The sequence below is a fragment of the Arachis hypogaea genome, chromosome 4, assembly GCF_003086295.3.
Source record: "Arachis hypogaea cultivar Tifrunner chromosome 4, arahy.Tifrunner.gnm2.J5K5, whole genome shotgun sequence".
Lineage (NCBI taxonomy): Eukaryota > Viridiplantae > Streptophyta > Magnoliopsida > Fabales > Fabaceae > Arachis > Arachis hypogaea.
In genome coordinates this window covers 127,305,802-127,326,235 of record NC_092039.1, presented here as the reverse complement: position 1 = coordinate 127,326,235, position 20,434 = coordinate 127,305,802, and the positions used below count along the sequence as shown (strand labels likewise).

Below are 20,434 nucleotides of genomic sequence, written 5' to 3'. Positions count from 1 at the left end.
ATAGTTTGATACTTAGGGCCCGTTTGGGAAACACCAAAAAGTTACTTTTTTCAACTTTTGACTTATAGAAAGTTATATTAATGTGTTTGGTACAAATTTTTAGATAAACTTTTAACTTTTCAAAAAGTTATTTAAGAGCTTTTGAAGAAGTTAAAAAATGTGACTTTTCCTATTTTCAAAAGCTATTTTATCACTCTTATTTAATGCACAACTTTAAAACAATGACTTCCATAATAACTTTCCAAATTCAAAATAACTTATTTAAAAGTTAATATTAATAAAAGTCCTTATATTTTAAGCTCTTTTTTCAAAAGAACTTATTTAAGAAATTTAGCCAAACTGACTCAACCAGGTTAAAATATTTTTTAAGTAGCCTGGTTTATTCAAATAGAGTAAGGCATATTCTTATGTCTAATGAGTTTTTTTGTTTTACTTTTTTTCTGTACTTATGATACGTGTTTTACATTATTATATTTTACAATCAAATGAAAATTTAAAATAACCAAATATTTAGCCACGTCAATTTAAAACGTCACCTCATATTTGGATATAGACAAAGAGGGTTTGTTTGAAAATCTAATTATTATTATCTTTCTTTTTATTGGTCAACATTCCCTTTCACGTTCTGATTAATATAATAATGGTGCCATCTGCCAAGCTTTCTGGAATAAAAACACCAATATTGACTCAGTAACACATCAATCATCTCATTGTCATTGACTTTGAGAATCTTCCATGGTGAAATCATTTCTTAGTTTCTTACCCAATCATATATTAATAATTACAAGCTTTTAAATATTCATTTTGGACGGAGCAGTAAAAAAATTTCATATTTTTTTTTCTATGAAAAGAAAAAACTTTGCTATGTACATTTTGAATGGACTATAACAATTTGACCATTGAATTTGTGGCAAAACTATCTTTCTTTTCTTTCATGAATATAGTAAAAGAAAGGGTAAAATATATTTTGTCCCTGAAGTTTGACAAAAATTTTAAAAATATTCTTAAGTTTTATTTTGTTTCAATTTTATTCCGAAAGTTCTCGATTTGCATCAAATATACTCCGGACTGCTAAATTTTCAAAAAATTTAAGACTAATTCAACAACAATTTCATAACAACCCTCAACACAAGCAAAGCAAGCATAATTTTCTTGCATTATTGTTAGATTGGTCTTAATTTTTTTGAAAATTTAGCCGTTAAGGATATATTTGATGCAAATCGAAAATTTTTGGAATAAAATTGAAATAAAATAAAACTTAGGAATATTTTTGAAATTTTTGCCAAATTTCAGAGATAAAAAATATATTTTACCCTAAAAAAAATTATTTGATGAATTTATTTTTTGCACTGTAAAATTTTTTTATATAGATAATTAATTGTATATTATCGCATTAATTAATATTTAAATTTACTAGTAAAAATTTATTTAAAATACATATATTTAACTATATAATTTTTTTTGAATTATTAATATCAAAATTAAACTAGTATTTAATATTTGCAGATGGAAAAATAAATTTATTTACTTAGCAGTAGCAGTTAGCAAAATCTTTTTTCTTCCCTTATTTATTTAATTTTTTTGAATTCTTATTAGTTATTAGATCTTGTGTTTTTTTTTTCCTACACAAAAAATAGTAAAAAATGAAAGAAAAAAAAAAAAAAGAAAATTAGTAACTTGATTATAGGTTTGGTCGAAGCTTGGGACCCGAGAAAAATGAAAAGGAAAAAGAGAGGGTAAGAAGAAAGTGCATATATTCTTTGTTTCTCGATCGACGATAGTGGGAATACGCAATCAACGTTAGAGATTTAGGAATTAGGAAAAAGCTTTCATTTTTACTCTTTTCAGTTTTCCCATTCCAGCACTTACTCGCTTCGCTTCACCGCTACTAGGGTTCGCTTCGCCCCCCTTTCCATTTTCTGTACAATTCTCTCTTCAGGTTCTTCTTCTTCCTCCCTTGTAATTCCTCTCTTCACCTACTATTTCTCCCCTTCAAGTTATCACATTTTTTTATAAATTTTTTCTCGTTTCGATTCATACACTTATGTTTTGTTAGACTTGAATCTATGGATCTTTCAAAATCCTGCGCTTTTTTTTCTTTCTATTTTTGTAATTAAAAGTTGAATCTTTTATATCTATTGATTAGACATAAATGTTGCATCTATTGTTTTCTGGCGTTGGAGATGGTAGTTTTTTTTTTTTTTTTTTAATTTATTTGTTTTAGCTGACCCTGATTGATTTTTTGTATGTGTGCGTTAGATGTGTGCCTATGATAAAGGAAGAACTTGAGTAGTGAAGATCTTTGGAAGGAACTAAAGAAATAAAATTTTGGTGATATTGTTGGTTAGTTGTTTTGGATTGAGATCCAATGGCATGGTTTAGAGCTGGAGCCAGCATTGCAAAGCATGCAATTAGGAGGACCCTTTCTCAGAGTAGATCCTCGTATCTGGTGTCAAGGGCTAGGGTCTTCCCATCATCACAACCACCACCACCATCACAGGGTAGAGGATTCCACACCACTCTTTTCAAGTGCAAGGAGCAAGCTGCGCCTGTACCCCGTGCTGTGCCCCTTTCAAGGTTGACCGATAGCTTCTTGGATGGGACAAGCAGCGTGTACTTGGAGGAGCTTCAGAGAGCTTGGGAGGCTGATCCCAACAGTGTTGATGAGTCATGGGACAATTTCTTTAGGAACTTTGTGGGTCAAGCTGCCACATCGCCTGGGATTTCTGGCCAAACAATTCAGGAGAGTATGAGATTGTTGTTGCTGGTGAGGGCATACCAGGTGAATGGCCACATGAAGGCCAAATTGGACCCTTTGGCTTTGGAGGAGAGAGAAATCCCTGATGATTTGGACCCTGCCCTTTACGGTTTTACTGAGGCTGATCTCGATAGGGAATTCTTCTTGGGGGTGTGGAGGATGTCTGGCTTTTTGTCCGAGAATCGTCCTGTGCAAACCCTTAGGTCCATTCTGACACGGCTAGAGCAGGCTTATTGTGGAAGCATTGGATACGAGTATATGCACATTGCAGACCGCAACAAGTGTAATTGGCTAAGGGAGAAGATTGAAACCCCTACCCCTACACAGTATAACCGGGAGCGCCGTGAGGTTATTTTCGATAGGCTTGCTTGGAGTACACTGTTTGAGAACTTCTTAGCCACCAAGTGGACTTCAGCAAAGAGGTTTGGACTTGAAGGAGGTGAGACACTTATTCCAGGCATGAAAGAGATGTTTGATCGCGCTTCTGATCTTGGGGTTGAGAGCATAGTTATAGGAATGGCACATCGTGGAAGACTGAATGTATTGGGTAATGTTGTTCGGAAGCCACTCCGTCAAATCTTTTGTGAGTTTAGTGGTGGTCATCAGCCTGAGGATGAAGTTGGGCTTTACACAGGAACTGGTGATGTTAAGTATCACTTAGGAACGTCTTATGATCGCCCTACACGTGGTGGCGGGAGGATACATTTGTCTTTAGTGGCAAATCCTAGTCACTTGGAAGCTGTCAACCCTGTTGTTGTTGGGAAAACTCGAGCAAAGCAGTACTACTCAAATGATGTGGACCGAACAAAAAACATGGGTATATTGATTCATGGAGATGGTAGTTTTGCTGGACAGGGCGTCGTCTATGAAACCCTGCATCTTAGTGCTCTTCCAAATTATACTACGGGTGGGACTATACATATTGTCTTCAATAATCAAGTTGCATTTACAACTGATCCAAGGTCTGGCAGGTCCTCACAGTATTGCACTGACGTTGCCAAGGCTTTAGATGCTCCTATCTTTCATGTGAATGGTGATGATGTGGAAGCAGTTGTGCATGCCTGTGAACTTGCAGCTGAGTGGCGCCAGACTTTCCATTCAGATGTGGTTGTCGACTTAGTGTGCTACCGTCGATTTGGTCACAATGAGATTGATGAACCATCTTTCACGCAGCCTAAGATGTATAAGGTTAGCCCTTTTGGTTATTATGCCTTTTGTACTTTCTTCTTTTTATATGCATGTGGCTTTGGGACTAATTAATTGGACTTGCAACTTTCTCCTCTATATAGGTCATCCGCAGCCATCCTTCAGCACTTGAGATCTATCAGAAGAAGCTACTGGGAACTGGGGAGGTGACAAAAGAGGACATTGATAGAATACACAAAAAAGTCACTTCAATTCTAAATGAAGAATTTTCAGCTAGTAAAGATTACATTCCAAAACGAAGGGATTGGCTTTCGGCGTATTGGCTTGGTTTCAAGTCACCTGAGCAGATTTCACGTATCCGAAATACTGGGTATGGTACATTTCATGTTCCTTTTCCATTGGTATTTTCTGTTATCTGTACAACACTGCTGAAATATGTGATCTTTTTCCTGCAGTGTGAAACCAGAAATTTTGAAGAATGTCGGGAAAGCAATCACAACCATCCCGGAGAATTTCACACCTCATAAAGCAGTGAAGAGGATTTATGAGCAGCGTGCCCAAATGATTGAAACAGGGGAAGATATTGACTGGGGTTTTGCAGAAGCACTTGCTTTTGCTACGTTGGTAGTTGAAGGCAATCATGTTCGATTAAGTGGTCAGGATGTTGAAAGAGGAACTTTCAGTCACCGCCATGCTGTAGTCCATGATCAGACAACAGGGGAGAAATATTGCCCCCTTGACCATATTGTCATGAACCAAAATGAAGAGATGTTCACTGTCAGCAACAGGTAATCCTTCCGTTTACAGAGATGTAGTCATCTTGTTTGCCTTTGCCTGTCTTTTGGGAGTTCCAACTTCCAATTTGAAAATACATATGCCGAATTTCTTTTAACTGATATATAGTCATATTATTTTATTAAATTGTTATTTTGGATTCCTCGTGCTACTGTTATTTTTATTATAAAATGAAAAAGTCAATTATAGTAAACTACAATAAAAGATTATGTAATTATATATATATATTTTTAGTTTGATTTTGCTCTGAAGGCTCAAGCTTCTGAGATGTGGATTAATTTCTTGCTGATAAGTTAATCATGAATATTTTGTTTTCTCTTGTAGTTTGTTTTATATTTTAATTCTAATCTTTGTTTTGACTGACTTATATGTTATATGTAAGTAAAGTTGTTTTCACATTAACCCAGATGACTTGAATATTTTAAGTCTATCTCTGTTATGACTTCATATGATTGTTGCTCATTCTGTTTTCTCATTTCCCCTATATTCCCACTTGATATTTATATTTAACTAATGATGGATTATTTTGGTATTACCTTCTGGCTAAGAAAACTTTGAATCATTGTACAGTTCACTTTCCGAGTTTGGTGTTCTTGGATTTGAATTGGGTTACTCCATGGAAAATCCAAATTCACTGGTGATCTGGGAGGCGCAGTTTGGTGATTTTGCTAATGGGGCTCATGTGATATTTGACAATTTCTTGTCTTCTGGTGAGGCTAAGTGGCTCCGTCAGACTGGGCTTGTCGTGTTACTTCCTCATGGTTATGATGGCCAAGGCCCTGAGCATTCAAGTGCCAGATTGGAACGCTTCCTTCAGGTTTCCTCGTCAATCTATATTCTAATTTCTTTGAACTACTACACTTGGCTGTTGGATCTTTTTGTTTTAAAATCCTTTTAGTGCAAACAAGCAATTAACCTAAATAATGCTATGCTACTGATTACTTATATGACTTTGCCTTTTCTTTGTTTCATTTGCTCTGTTAATTCTCAATTTTATCTGTTTTTAATGGCAGATGGCTGATGACAATCCTTATGTTATTCCTGAGATGGATCCAACTCTTCGGAAACAGATTCAGGAGTGCAATTTGCAGATTGTGAATGTCACAACTCCTGCTAACTTCTTCCATGTTTTGCGGAGACAGGTTGGTAAAATTGTTTAAATAGTTAGTTTTGTCACTTGAAGTTATGTTCCTTACTTTTGTCATAGTATGCTGCTTTCCTTCTTTCAGATACATAGAGAATTCCGCAAACCTCTCATTGTAATGTCCCCTAAGAACCTGCTTCGTAGTAAGGCTTGCCGATCAAATTTGTCCGAGTTTGATGATGTCCAAGGACACCCAGGTTTTGACAAGCAGGGAACCAGATTTAAGCGCCTCATAAAGGACCAAAATGACCACTCAGACCTTGAGGAGGGTATTAGACGCCTCGTACTTTGTTCTGGAAAGGTTTGTGCTACTCATATTAACAACCTTTTTGTCATATTGCCCTTTATCTTAAAAAAAAAAAATTAACTTCTTTTATCTGATGGATTTTATTAAATAGAGAAGAAGAAAGGAAACATTGATTTTATGCAGTGCTTCAATGACACACATGTTTCTTATATCCCTTGCAGGTTTACTATGAACTTGATGAGCACAGAACAAAGGTTGAGGCAAAGGATGTTGCAATATGTAGGGTGGAACAGCTTTGTCCTTTCCCTTATGACCTTGTCCAAAGAGAGCTTAAACGATATCCTAGTAAGGGTTTTTATGTCCTTTCCCTTCTGAATTGGTTCTGATTCCTTTATGAACTAATTAGTAAAAGTTTATGTTTATATATTACTTTTTTATGTTTAACTGGAAAATTGCATTTAACATGAGGATGGTAGGGTTTAAATAACAAGTTATGGTTATTTGTCTTACACTTTATTATGTTTGTTTCTACCAGATGCTGAGGTTGTCTGGTGTCAAGAAGAACCAATGAACATGGGTGGATACAGTTATGTTCTTCCCCGGCTTATTTCTTCCATGAAAGCCGTCGGCAAGGGAAGCTACGACGATGTCAAGTATGTCGGCCGTGCTCCATCGGCAGCCACTGCCACCGGTTTCCTCAAGGTTCACCAGAAGGAGCAGGCTGAGATCGCCGAGAAAGCCCTTCAACGCGAACCGCTCAATTTCCCATACTAAAATGATGACTTGCAATGTTATCCACGTAAAGAGCAATAGTTGGAAGATTGCTTTATATCTCTTAATGATTTGCTTTTTGAATTTTGACCTTCTATAATATCCTTCTTTCCCTGAAAAAAATGTCAGGTATTCTGACTCGGTTGTATACTTATGCAGAGTTTTTTTCTTCTTTTTTTCCCCCTTTCCCTTAGTTGATAAGAGGTCATTGCCATATAGAACCCACAAAGGCTTCTTGCCTTAAAGTGTTGATATTTTTCAAACTTTTTGTTTCCTATAATTTGTAATTTGAAAATGCATCTTCAATAATTTTTGTGATTCCGGTGGCATTATTGCTTGGTAGAATAGCCCCGGGAACTTGGCCAGCATTCTCTCCTATAAATTTTTCTTCTTCAGCTTTCATTATTACCATTACTGCTACTACTACTACTTTCTAATAACTCGGATATAGTCCATGTAAGCTTGATATATATGACTTTCTGTGAAAATAAGTAAAATTCTTCTTTTGGTTTGAAGTTAACGAAAATGGTTAGAGGTTACAAGTGATACAAGTGGAGTATGATGAAATTTTAAGAAAAATTAAAGAACATTATAGAATTTAAGTTTGGTTTAGAATCAAGTTTGATCCAAATCTATGATGCACGAACATTGACACGGATACAGGACACGTCGACACGCGAATTTTAAAATTTTATATGACACGGGGACACACATACATACTTCATATATATAAAATATAAAGTATTTTTTAGATAAATCGTAATGATATTTTGATATTTTATTGATATTAAAATATAAATTAGATTTTTTAATTAGTTTTAATGTCTTATTTTAACTATATCAAGTATTTAAAATATTTTTTTGTTTAATAAATAATAATATATACTATATCTAAATTTATTTTAAGAATATATGTTAAAAATAAGATTGGACACGCTGACACGTGATGGTATTTAGGTGTGTCCAAGCGTGTCTAGAGAAAAAATTTTTATTTTTTATTAAGACACAGTTGGACACAGCAGACACGCGTGTCGGACGAGTGTCGTGTCCGAAATATGTCCGACACGCGGACACGATAACTCAGCGAAGTGTCCATACTTCAGAGATGCAAATAGTTTTTATCAAGTTGGAAGACTCATGAAACTACTTGACAAGTTGTTCAACTTGCAAAGTCAAAAGTTCTAATCAAAGATTGCAACTTGATAAAGATAAATGTAAAAGAAGATTCTAGTACACACTTGTACAATTTATATAAGTGGTTTATACTTTATAATGTGCAATTTGTACATAAAATTAGCAAGTGAAACTTAAAGAGAAAAATAGTAAAGTCTTTTGTATGTATAATTCCTTTGCATGAATTTTCATAATATGTAAGAGTATTATAGACTTCTCTATATATTAAGAGATTGTGATTTTACTACTTTGTCATATTATTTTCAGTATTATTTATATTCTTGTTTAGTTTTATCTATTTCTCGTATGCAAATTTTAGTTACGTCATTTTGTCCCTATTAACTCTGGCTATCTAATAAAATTAAGAATACAAGTCACTAACCATGTGTCATACTACAAATTATAAAAGTAATTTTATTTTCATATTGTAGCCATCTTTTTCAACGAGATAATCCAAATCCTTATCTGTTAATGGATTTCTTAGTGAGATAAAAATGCAGGGAAGTTGGAAGAAGAAATAAAATAAGGGGAAAACAAGAGAGTGGTCTCAATAATCAACAAAGATTATCTCACAAAGGAGATAAGTGATTACAAATTTTAAAACTCTTGTCATACACCTTTTGAATGAGTGATTAATATTATTATTAGTTTATTGTGTTATAACTATAGTATAAAAAATACAAAAAAATATATGTAAACTAAAAATCAAATACTAAATCAGTTACTATATATTATATTGATTCACATAATTTTTTAACTAAATAATCACACTTATCATAGTAAAATAATCAAACTAATAATAAATGAATAATTAAATTTGTCTATAATAATATAATAAAAACGTTTATACTTGGTTTATTAGTGGCGTAAGATTTTGAGAAACCATGCAACACACATCAAATAATATGGATTGAAACTAATTTTCCTTACTTGGATATAGATATTTTATATAAAGTTCCTATTGTTATTCTTATTGATTACTCATATTATTATTATTATTATTATTATTATTATTATTATTATTATTATTATTATTATTATTTCGACTATTCTACATATATACTAAAATTAGCTAATTTTTTTTTATATTAGAGAAGTATGTGAGTTGTGCTCGATTATGGTGTATAAGTGTTAGACACAGGTGTAGAACAAGAAAAAATTGGACTGTCCGATTTCTTTATTAAAAAATTCGTTGACCACAAATTGGACCGTCCCATTAGTTTTTATTTTTTTTTTAATTTAAAATAAAATCGGACCCTCCGTTTACATTTTTTGTTTTTTAAACTGAGGGTCCGTTTACAATTTTTGTTTTTTTTTAATTTTTCCTTTAAATGAAAATGGATCCTCCGTATTTAGATTTTTTTTTTAAAAAAACAAAACGGACCCTTCGAATTTTATTAAAAAAATATTCTTTTATAGATTCTCTCTAATCGGACCGTCCGAGTTCCTTATTCTAAATCTCTCGGTCCGATTTCAGCCCCCTGACATCACATGCAGAAAAAACACTCCTATTCTCCATAATGCTGTATCACCCCACACCTTCCTCCATATTAAAAATAAAAAGCGACTAAAATCAGCTACCAAGTCAGTTATTAGTATAAAATATATATTGGAATATAAATAAATATTAAAAATAAATTAAACCACACATATATTTATAAATAAATATATTAGTAATTGATTATAATGGCTAATTTTAGTATACAAATAACATTTTTGTTATTATTACGAAGACCAAAGAAAGCACACCTTTTGGACTATGGTGGTATTTCAAATTTTTAGTTAATTGTTGATAGATACATTACACGTCTACACTTATCAATACAATTTCAAGTGGCCAACTGTATTAATAACAATTCCAATAGACAATAAAGACAGAGAAAGAAGAAACATTTGGCATAGATTCTTTATTTTCCTTTCCTTTTTTTTACAGTACCTGGCATAGATTCTCTTTCCTAATTTGGCTTCTAGTCTTTTCCATATACTGTGCATTTGAAGACGTGGACATTAGAGTAGTCAGCAATGGACCATTTTTGGTAGCAAATCCTCACACAAATTCATATTAATTATTGAAAGAATTTTCAAGTGTACTGTCATATCGGTGTATTAGTGATTTTTAAACGTTGATCTTAATTATATATATTATATATATTTTTTATAATTAAAATCAACGGTTAAATAACTGAAACACCGGTATAACGGTACACTTAGAAAATTTTCTTTGATTATTAATAAATGAAAAAGGTTCATAGTTATCACTTATCAGTAACTTTGGTAGGTATTGTTAATTTGTGTAGAAGAAGTAGCTATTTAGAATTTGAATTTGACTAATTTGACTCACAAAATTATGATTTTTTTTTCTAATATACAATGATATTAAAAGCTGTCAACATCAAAAAGCAGGTTATCTTATTTGTAAAAGAGCATGCAAGTTCTGTCTATCATTGTCTAGAATAAACTCAAAAAAGCTACAACTCTTTTTTGTCACAAATTCTACTTCTTTTGTACATGCACTTGAACTAAGGGCAGTAGTACTTACAACTTGCAAAGGTAAGAGGTTTCTCATGAACATATCTACTCTCTCAATGTTGTAGAAATCACTTGAGATAATCTCTTGTGAAATATCTTTGACTTTGGCAATATATTGCATTCTAACTCAATGGATCTTGATATAAATGTTACCAAGATATGTTTAATTGTTGATATACCAAATTTATTAATTTATACTATGACAGATATTTTGGTCTATCTTTGATTCTGATAAACCAATGTGCTTTTTTTTCAGTATTTGGTGAACATAGGTTCCTTGTGAAGTGAATTTGTAGTGAAAACTCAAAACTATGGCATGGTTTAGAGCTGCTACTGTTATAACTAAAAGGAAACTTCTTCAAAGAAGTGCATGGAATTTTGCACCAAGAATTCAAGTACTTTCTTCACAACAGAAAACCTTTCATGCCACAAATTTCACACCAAAATCACAAGTTGTTGCTCCTAGTAAGCCAAGCCCTGTGCCTCTTTCAAGGCTCACAGATAGCTTCTTGTATGGAAGCAGCAGCACATACTTGGAGGAGCTTCAAAAGGCATGGGAAGCCGATCCGAGCAGCGTCGACGAGTCGTGGGACATCTTCTTTAGAAACTACATAGGCCATGACACCTCAAGAATCTCTCAGGTTTCAACCAAACAGATTCAAGAGAGCATGAGTTTGATGTTGTTGGTAAGAGCTTATCAAATGTATGGTCACATGATAGCAAAATTAGACCCTTTAGAATTGGGACAAAGACAGATTCCTCAAGAACTTGATCCTGCAAACTATGGCTTCACTGAATCTGATCTTGACAGAGAATTCTTCTTAGGGGCATGGAAGATTTCAGGGATCTTATCCGAGAATCAACCGGTTCGGACCCTTAGGTCCATCCTAACAAGGCTTGAAAAGGCCTATTGTGGCACCATTGGGTATGAATACATGCACATTGCAGACACTGAGAAATGCAATTGGCTAAGAGACAGAATTGAAAGTGAAGAAACTGCGAAATTCGACAGAGAACATTGCTTGGTGATCCTAGAAAGGCTTGCTTGGAGTTTGAAGTATGAGATGTTCCTTGGCACCAAGTGGAGTTCAGCTAAGAGATTCGGCCTAGAAGGCGCCGAAACACTGATTCCAGGCTTGCAGGAAGTGATAGATAGAGCTGCAGATTTCGGAGCTGAAAATGTAGTTTTAGGCACAACACATAGAGGCAGAGTTAATGCTTTAGGCACAGTGGTTAAGATGCCGTTGCGCAGAATCTTCTGCGAATTCAACGGCACCTTAAACTCGCCGGACGAAAGAGGATACACTGGAACTGGTGATGTTAAGCACCATTTAGGTGCCTCTTATGATCATAAAACTCGAAATTCAAAGAATGTGCATATTTCATTAGTACCAAATCCTAGTCACTTAGAAGCAGTGGATCCTGTGGTAGAAGGAAAAACTAGAGCTAAACAATATTTTTCAAATGATTCTGAAAGAATCAAGAACATTAGTATTTTGATTCATGGAGATGGTAGTTTACCAGGACAAGGTGTAGCATATGAAAGTTTGCATCTAAGTGCTCTTCCAAATTATTCTACTGGTGGAACTGTTCATCTAGTCCTCAACAATCAAGTTGCTTTTACAACTGATCCAGATTCTGGAAGATCTTCTCAGTATTGTACTGATATTGCAAAAGCCTTCGATTCGCCGGTTTTCCATGTAAATGGGGATGACATGGAAGCTGTCGCGCGCGCCTGCCAGCTGGCAGCTGAGTGGCGACAGACTTTCCATTCAGATGCTATGGTTGATGTGGTTTGTTATCGCAGATTCGGCCACAATGAAGTTGATGAGCCATTTCTTACACAACCTATGATGTATAAGGTAAGATTGAACTCTTTTTTTTTTCTCTTGAAATTTTTCTTAGCTGCTAAAAAGTGTTACTTGTGGCACAAGTAATAGTAATTTCTTGAATGCAGGTTATTAAGAACCATCCTACAGCTCTAGATTTCTATGAAAAGAAGCTTGTAGAATCAGGAGTAGTGACACAAGAAGAGGTTGATGGAATACACAAGAAGATTAATAAAATCCTCAATGATGAATTCTTGGCCAGCAAAGATCATGTTCCGGATCGAAAGGACTGGCTTTCTGCGAATTGGACCGGATTCAAGTCACCTGATCAACTTTCACCAATTAGAAACACAGGGTATGTGATCCTTTTCAGCTTAAGGGAAAACAAAATAATCAATTCTCACCTTTTTTGTTAATTATATAGAATATTTTTGTTATAGATGCATTGTTTTTGGAAAGTTAAACAAACACACCATTAGTCCTTATGAACTATGATATTTTCCACAAAGAATTCAACTTATATATACATGTATGCTCTTATGCAGGGTGAAGATAGAGACATTGAAGAAAATTGGCAAGTCAATTACAACTCTACCAGATAATATTACACCTCATAGAGCAGTGAAAAAGTTCTATGAACAAAGGGTTCAGATGCTAGAGAGTGGAGAAGGCATAGATTGGGGTTTTGCAGAAGCACTTGCTTTTGCTACATTGATAGCAGAAGGTAACCATGTTAGGCTGAGTGGTCAAGATGTCGAAAGAGGTACATTCAGTCATCGCCACGCAATAATTCATGATCAACAAACTGGTGTGAAGTATTGTCCTCTTGATCATGTTAATCCAAACCAAAGAAAAGAAATGTTCACAGTAAGCAATAGGTAATAAAAGTTTCATAATTCCTATCTCAAGCTTTCCTTCAATCATGGCTAGACCTAGACTACTATACTTTTACTCAATTTTCGATTAGATTTTCATAGTTTAATTGGAAATTGAGTGAGACTATAAGAACTTTTAGCATAATTAAACCTTTAATATTTTTACTTATATGTGTTCTTGGTCTTAAATTTGAACAAAATCTTCTGTTGTTATTATCAACAGCACTCTTTCAGAGTATGGTGTAATGGGATTTGAATTTGGTTACTCAATGGAAAATCCACATTCCTTGGTGATGTGGGAAGCTCAGTTTGGTGATTTTGCCAATGGAGGCCAAGTGATCATAGACAATTTCCTGAGCTCCTGCGAGGCGAAGTGGCTTCGCCAAAACGGCCTTGTTCTGTTGCTTCCTCATGGTTATGATGGCCAAGGACCTGAACACTCAAGTGCAAGATTGGAACGTTTTCTTCAGGCAAAAGATTCATAATTGACACCATTTTCAATCATATACTTTTGTTAACTTATTAAATTTATAACAAAAGGCTTAGTCCAAAAACTAAGACATTGATTATTCAATGCTTTATATTGCAGATGAGTAATGAAAATCCTTTTGTTATACCTGAGATGGATCCAAAGGTTACCAAACAAATCCAAGAATGTAATTGGCAAGTTGTTAATATCACAACTCCTGCTAATTACTTCCATGTTTTGCGACGCCAGGTATATATATTTCTTCTTTTCTGTTTATCTGTTACTGTCATTTTCTAGTATATTCTTAGATCAATGTATCTAAATACAATGAAATATACTTTTCAGATACATAGGGAATTCAGAAAGCCTCTAATTGTGATGTCCCCTAAGAACCTTTTACGTCACAAGGAATGCAAATCAAAGATATCTGAATTTGTAGATGTTGAAGGAAATGATGAACATCAAGAGAGTACCAAATTTATGCGCCTTATAAAGGACAAGAACAACCATTCTCAATTGGAAGAGGGTGTTAGAAGAGTTATTCTCTGCTCTGGAAAGGTTCTTTATGATCATGATTGAAGTTATATTTCTTTATTTCAATAACAAGATTGGTAGTTTTCTAAGTTTTCATTGTTTGTTTTGGTTTGTTTCTCTCTTCAGATCATAATATCAATAACTTTAAAGGAATGTTCTTAGTTCATTATATCTGTTACTCTTACATTTCATTGTAGTATTTAATAAGCATTGAATGTATTTACAGGTATATTATGATCTTGATGAAGAACGTGGAAAGATCAATGCAAAAGATATTGCAATTTGTAGGGTTGAACAACTTTGTCCCTTTCCATATGATCTCATTCAACAAGAGTTGAAAAGATATCCAAGTAAGCATCAATTTCTTGCAAGAAAGTACAACATTGATTGAAGTTATATCTCCATAAATGTTTCAATATGTTCTAACTTATAAAAATTTGATACTAAATAACATTACTTATATACTATGATGCACGGACACGACACAGGACACGCAAACATGCGAATTTAAAATTCTTATAAGACACGGGGATACAACATATATATAAAATATAGAATATTTTTTAGATAAATTGTAATGATGTTTTGATATTTTATTGATATTAAAATATAAATTAATTTTTTAATTATTTTTAATATTTTTTTTAATTATATAAAATATTTTTTAATAATTAATAATATATACTATTTCTAAACTCATTTCAAAAATACATGTTAAGAATAAAGTTGGACACGTCGTAATGGTATTTAAGTGTGACCAAGTGTATTTGGAAAAGAATTTTTTATTTTTTATTAAGGTACGGTTAGACACAGAAAGACACGCGTGTCAGACAAGTGTCGATGAATATCGTGTCCGAAATGTGTTCGATACGGCAAATCAAAAAAAGTGTCCGTGCTTCAATTCATAGCTTATATATATGTGCTTAAGTACTTTCTTTGTGTTTATGCACTCTTAAATCATATATTTGAATATAAATACAGATATAAGAGGAGTATCATTGCATCGTTCAAGTTACTTGTGATACAAGGCATTGACTAATTTGACACATTCCTTTGTTTTTTCAACTATTAGATGCAGAGATAGTTTGGTGCCAAGAAGAACCAATGAACATGGGAGCATATTATTACATGTTACCACGTCTTTGGACAAGCATGAAAACATTGGGAAGAGGATCCATGGAAGACATCAAATATGTTGGTCGTGACCCAGCTGCAGCCACAGCAACAGGGTTCTATAAGATTCATCAGAAGGAGCAGAGTGAGCTTGTTCACAAAGCCATGCAAAACCAACCAATTCACTATCCATTCTAAAAATGCATTTTTCCTTTTATTATTATTATTATTATTAGTATTTGTATAGTGCAAAGCCACAATGCTTTTTTTCTCATTTGGTATTGCTTTTATTTAAGACAAACTCTTGGTGGTTAACAATAATTATAAAATCGCATTATACTATTATTTAAAGTGGCTCTATCTTTGATTTTGAAAACAAAATAAAATCGAGTATACAACTTAAATGTTTTATATAATTAAAAGAAATTAGAAAACTTTGTTGAATTTGTTCAGAAACTTTACAAATATGTAAAAACATGATATGTCTTTATTGCAAACAAAATAAAATAAATAATATCTATTCAAGGTTAATGAACATTCCTTTTTTGTTTTTTGGGCCTTATGCACACTCCTAATATGTGCTACAATAAGACTATGCACTTATAAAGTAAATCCACTTAATAATTTTCTATCCCTGATTATCATGAGCAAATTAGGCAACTTAGGTTATCAATTTTTTTTGGAAAGGAAACCTAGGTTATCATTACTCAAACGAAAAAAGCCCATTTTGTTTACTTTTTTGTTGTTTTAACCATAAAATAAATTTTTATTGTTAGGGTAAAATATATTTTATTCTTGAAATTTGTTAAAATTTTTAAAAATGCTCTTAAATTTTATTTTATTTTAATTTTGTCCTTGAAATTTTAAAAAAATTTAAGACCAATCCTGTAATAATGCATAACAACTATATCTTGTTTGTTTTGCTTATGTTGAAAGTTGTTTTTATAAAATTGTTGCTGAATTGATCATAAATTTATTAAAAAATTAGCCACCAAGAATATATTTGATGCAAATCAAAAACTTCTAATACAAAATTGAAACAAAATAAAATTAAAAAATATTTTTAAAATTTTTAACAAATTTCAAAGATAAAAAATATACTTTACTTTTACCATTATTATTATGTATTCACCATGAGCGTGTGAATGGTTTCCTTTCAAAACAAAAACTGAGTATTAAGAAAACAGTGATAACAGTAAGAAGTGCACTTAGACAACAAAGCAGAAACACCATGTATTAAGATATTAGCATTGAATTGAAGCTCATTAGTCATTAGTTTAACATTGATTGTTCTTCTTTAAACTCAACGTGAGTTTTTTCTATTTTGATACTGTGATCGAAATAAAAAAAGAAACTTAATAAGAGACTAGTTAATTGTTTGCAAAGAAGACATGAGCAAATCTTGATGGAAAGATTATACTGAAGTCTGAACCTCAAAATAGACCTTAATCATTACCATGAAATGGGAAATCAAATTCCTACAAGGAGCATCAGCTCAACCTTTAATTTTTTTTTTAAATAAACAAAAAACTATATGAAGCTGCTATTCATTCACTATGAACAGATTGCAAATCTACCATTTCTTCTGAACTTGTCCATGAAGAAAACTGGACTCAGGATTGAGTGATGATCACTTCATCTGCTCCATATATACGCTGAAGCTCTTTTGTAGCAGCTTGATATGATGCTGCTCAGAGGGGTGAAAACAGAACAAAGGTAGAAAAGACACAAGAATTAGTGTTATATCTAAGCATGGACAATTGAATCAAAAGATATAGCTATCCAAGTGATCTTAACCACAACCAAGAAACTAAAATCTCTGTTACCTTTCCAACTACTAAAGTTCTTCTCGTTGATGGTGGTGCCAGTGACATTCTGAATTGCATCAAAGAGCATCTCCTGGGGAGTGTTTTTCAACTCTTGAACCACACCATAGACGGTTTTTCCATTCTCAAAGTATATGTGGTTGTTAGGGTGTTTGGTCTTGGCACCAGCATGCCGCTCAAACTCATATGCATTTAGACACTGCATGACAGAATGTTATATAAGCACACTCAGACATGCAGATTATCAGAATTCAAGCCATTTGAGAAGCTAACCTTTGATTCCTTGCAGTCATCGCATGAACACACATACCCAGTTCCTTTTATGACTGCCCCCAGGCTCTTCTGCCAAGTAGAATATCTAACATGTAAAAAACCTTACTATATAAAAGTACAAGAGCTCACAAATAACTCAAGATAAAAAACTATTACACACTTTACCTCCCGCGACCATGAAACATATTTCACAACAACACCATCAAAAATACCAGTTGACAACAAACTTTTGACATTTGAAGGGAAGTTGTTAGATGAAGCCTTCTTGGTTTTCTTCTCTTTGTTCTTCTGTGTAGTATCAATTTGAGTATTAGCTGTTTGAGTATTATTTACAGGTTGTTCGGCATTTGGATTAATCTGATCGCCCATCAATAGATTATAGCCGTTTGTGATTCCACCAGAGGGATTGGACTCAGGATTACTAGTAAAAGCAATGAAGGGCATGGTACCACTCACACCCTTATTATAGTTGTGACCTGCTAGGAAAGAGCTAGAATTTCCAGTCTCAAATGGGGTCAATGTTGGTGGGATGTTTGAATCGGTACTAATATATGTTGGACCCATGGATACCAAATTCTCAAGGCCCTTGCCATAGAAAGGACTGATGTTTATGAAATTTTCTCCTGGTTTACTGTAAGTTGGACCTGTTGGTATGAAGTTCTCATGCCCCTTTGAATATGACTGATCCATGGGTACAAAATCTGCCCTGTTAAAGGGCTGACTCATTGACAAGCCATACTTCTGGTTCATCAGCATAAAACTCCCATCGGCTTTATTGAAGGGACGATCCATTGAAATAGAATTGTTATTGGTGTTGCTTATTCCACTGACCATTGCAATGATATTGTCATTCCCATTATTATAAGCTGATCCCAACGATATGTTCGCATCATTCCTATTGTGGCCTGTACCTATTGAAATTGTACTACTATCTGCCCTACTATATGGGTGCCCTATGGAAGCAGGCAAGAGATTGTAAGAATCCCTGACTTGATTGACTTTAACCTTTCTGATGCCACCAAAATTGGGATCTGATGAAGTGTCTGCAATGGCATGAGATCTTGACAAGCCAGAAGATTGTTCATTACGAAATTGATTCTCAACATCCCTCCTAGCCACATTCAAACTTCCACTTCCAGTTGATAGCAGATTTTTATCAACCAAATTGATTGCCCGTCGAGGATCAGATCCAAAGAGCCGGTCAGAAAATTGACCTGTGACAGAGTGAAACCCTGAATTGGTGTCCCATGGAGAAACATTCACATGGGAAACTCCTGAAAATGGATTACCACCAATTGCTTCAACTGCTTGTTTCTTGTTGCTGAATGTTTCTGGTTCACCTGTATTCATAAACCACTGATGGTCACGCTTTTGTTCAACTCTGGAAGAATTCTCATACCCCAAATTTTCTCCAGCAAAGCAGCCAGAATCCCGTGGCAGCCATAAGCTTTTATGCTGAAAAGACTGGAAAAAAAAGCTTAGAGTGGTTTTCTTGTTGACTGAACTTGCAATATCAAAAAACAGACCAGCTGAAGAAAACAGGAAAAAACAAAGACCACAACATATGTATCTGGTTCAACAAAGTATTTATCCTTGCAACTTCAAAATCAAGCTCATATATAAGTTGATATTATTCTATGCATGCAGTTTAACATCATACAGTTAACCTCATTATCATCAATGAAAGAATCTACCAGAAAAAGCAAGATATTTCATGCGTTTATAAGAGATCGTCACAAATTTATATAAGAGTCTAATTTTATACATCTTAAACCAAACTTCCCAAACAAATTTCTTCACCAACAAGCCTCAGTTATTAAAACACTAGAATTTTAATTGAAGTTACATTATGGACTCCATTTCATTTCAGGCATACATACTAACATATATATCTCGCATCAGTCACATTATTCATTACCACGTGGTGACACTTTCATATAAGAAAAAAAAAATCAGGAATTAGTATGATGAACCGAGCAACATGATAAATTTAATTTATTTAACCCAAAAGAAACTAGCTTCCCAGAAACATATATACAATATCATCATATATCAAGGGGCCCCCAATTTAAAATGCAAAAAAATTAAAATCTGAAGCGCACTTGATATAAATTATAAAATGGTGCCAATCAAAGAACAAAAACATTACTATATTCAGTGAAAAAAAAAATGCACACTTCAACAAACACAGCATATGCATGCAAATACGAATCAGAATAATTGCTTGGTTAGAATCTTCTACTCACCATTCTCTCGTTGGATACTTCAAAATCACGCTTCCACCACAATGATCAGAGTGAAAAATTCACGCTGCCACCACCTTCAGCGAAAACACCGCACTGCAAAATCGAGGGAAAGATTTTTTTTGGGAAAAAAAAAAAAACCAATCAACTACACCACAAAATTTAAAAAAAATAAAATAAAATTCAAAGTAGTAATTTACCACAGTTGACAAAAAAAAATGTGAATTTCAAAAACAGTAGCAATTTACCAACAAACAAAAAAAACTAGAGTGAGGAAATGGAACCGAGAAAACGGACAATCGATCACCGCGGCGAACGGCGGAGACTAACAGTCGCCGAGCCGGAGATATTCGCCGGAGAATTTTCCGGTGGTTGGAACTCCGTCGGAGAAAGCGACAGTTACGAAAACGAAGTTGTGTTGTAGGATTAAGAAATGAGGTTTACGAGTAAAGTGGGAGTGTGGGATCAAAGATATAGTGCGGCACCCTATAAACTTACCATATATCAAACACTCGAATCTACCGTACACGTGGACCTTCTGGGATCCCTGAATCCTCATTATTGTCGAAGAGACGATCTGACCGTTAGTCTTATGTAGGCATTCACTGAATAGTTTTCACGGAAAAAGGTCGCACCCCCTCTAGAAAGCCACATGGAGTATAGTGATTGGTTCGTTTGTACTCTTACATATTCTCTTACATTATTAATT

At 33.9% G+C, this 20,434-nt stretch overlaps 3 protein-coding genes across 7 annotated transcripts; 2 read left to right on the top strand and 1 right to left on the bottom strand.

Annotated features, from left to right (window-relative positions):
- Positions 1 to 1,595: 1,595 nt before the first annotated feature.
- LOC112744859 (uncharacterized) lies at positions 1,596 to 7,229 on the top strand. Of its 2 annotated transcripts, none has more exons than XM_072234111.1 (9): positions 1,596 to 1,939; positions 2,260 to 3,946; positions 4,048 to 4,274; positions 4,360 to 4,692; positions 5,270 to 5,516; positions 5,713 to 5,841; positions 5,929 to 6,144; positions 6,312 to 6,435; positions 6,626 to 7,229. In XM_072234111.1, the coding sequence occupies exons 2-9, from the start codon at positions 2,369 to 2,371 to the stop codon at positions 6,862 to 6,864; spliced, it is 3,093 nt and encodes a 1,030-aa protein (XP_072090212.1). In that variant the 5' UTR covers positions 1,596 to 1,939; positions 2,260 to 2,368; the 3' UTR covers positions 6,865 to 7,229. The 2 variants fall into 2 exon arrangements, with proteins under 2 accessions (XP_072090212.1, XP_072090213.1); XM_072234112.1 differs by having other exon boundaries at positions 1,672 to 1,959.
- Positions 7,230 to 10,320: 3,091 nt separating this feature from the next.
- Positions 10,321 to 15,734, top strand: LOC112744858 (uncharacterized). Its single transcript, XM_072234106.1, has 9 exons — positions 10,321 to 10,584; positions 10,820 to 12,425; positions 12,521 to 12,747; positions 12,938 to 13,270; positions 13,491 to 13,737; positions 13,857 to 13,985; positions 14,082 to 14,294; positions 14,497 to 14,620; positions 15,343 to 15,734. Exons 2-9 carry the CDS (start codon positions 10,875 to 10,877, stop codon positions 15,579 to 15,581), a joined length of 3,063 nt encoding a protein of 1,020 aa, XP_072090207.1. The 5' UTR covers positions 10,321 to 10,584; positions 10,820 to 10,874; the 3' UTR covers positions 15,582 to 15,734.
- Positions 15,735 to 16,810: 1,076 nt separating this feature from the next.
- On the bottom strand, positions 16,811 to 20,198 carry LOC112744856 (uncharacterized). Of its 4 annotated transcripts, none has more exons than XM_072234108.1 (6): positions 20,023 to 20,198; positions 19,729 to 19,821; positions 17,648 to 18,946; positions 17,483 to 17,551; positions 17,210 to 17,408; positions 16,811 to 17,070 (listed from the first exon to the last, which is right to left on the bottom strand). In XM_072234108.1, the coding sequence occupies exons 2-6, from the start codon at positions 19,729 to 19,731 to the stop codon at positions 16,997 to 16,999; spliced, it is 1,644 nt and encodes a 547-aa protein (XP_072090209.1). In that variant the 5' UTR covers positions 19,732 to 19,821; positions 20,023 to 20,198; the 3' UTR covers positions 16,811 to 16,996. The 4 variants fall into 4 exon arrangements, with proteins under 4 accessions (XP_072090209.1, XP_072090211.1, XP_072090208.1 ...); XM_072234110.1 differs by having other exon boundaries at positions 17,648 to 18,937; XM_072234107.1 differs by having other exon boundaries at positions 19,974 to 20,188.
- Positions 20,199 to 20,434: the final 236 nt, after the last annotated feature.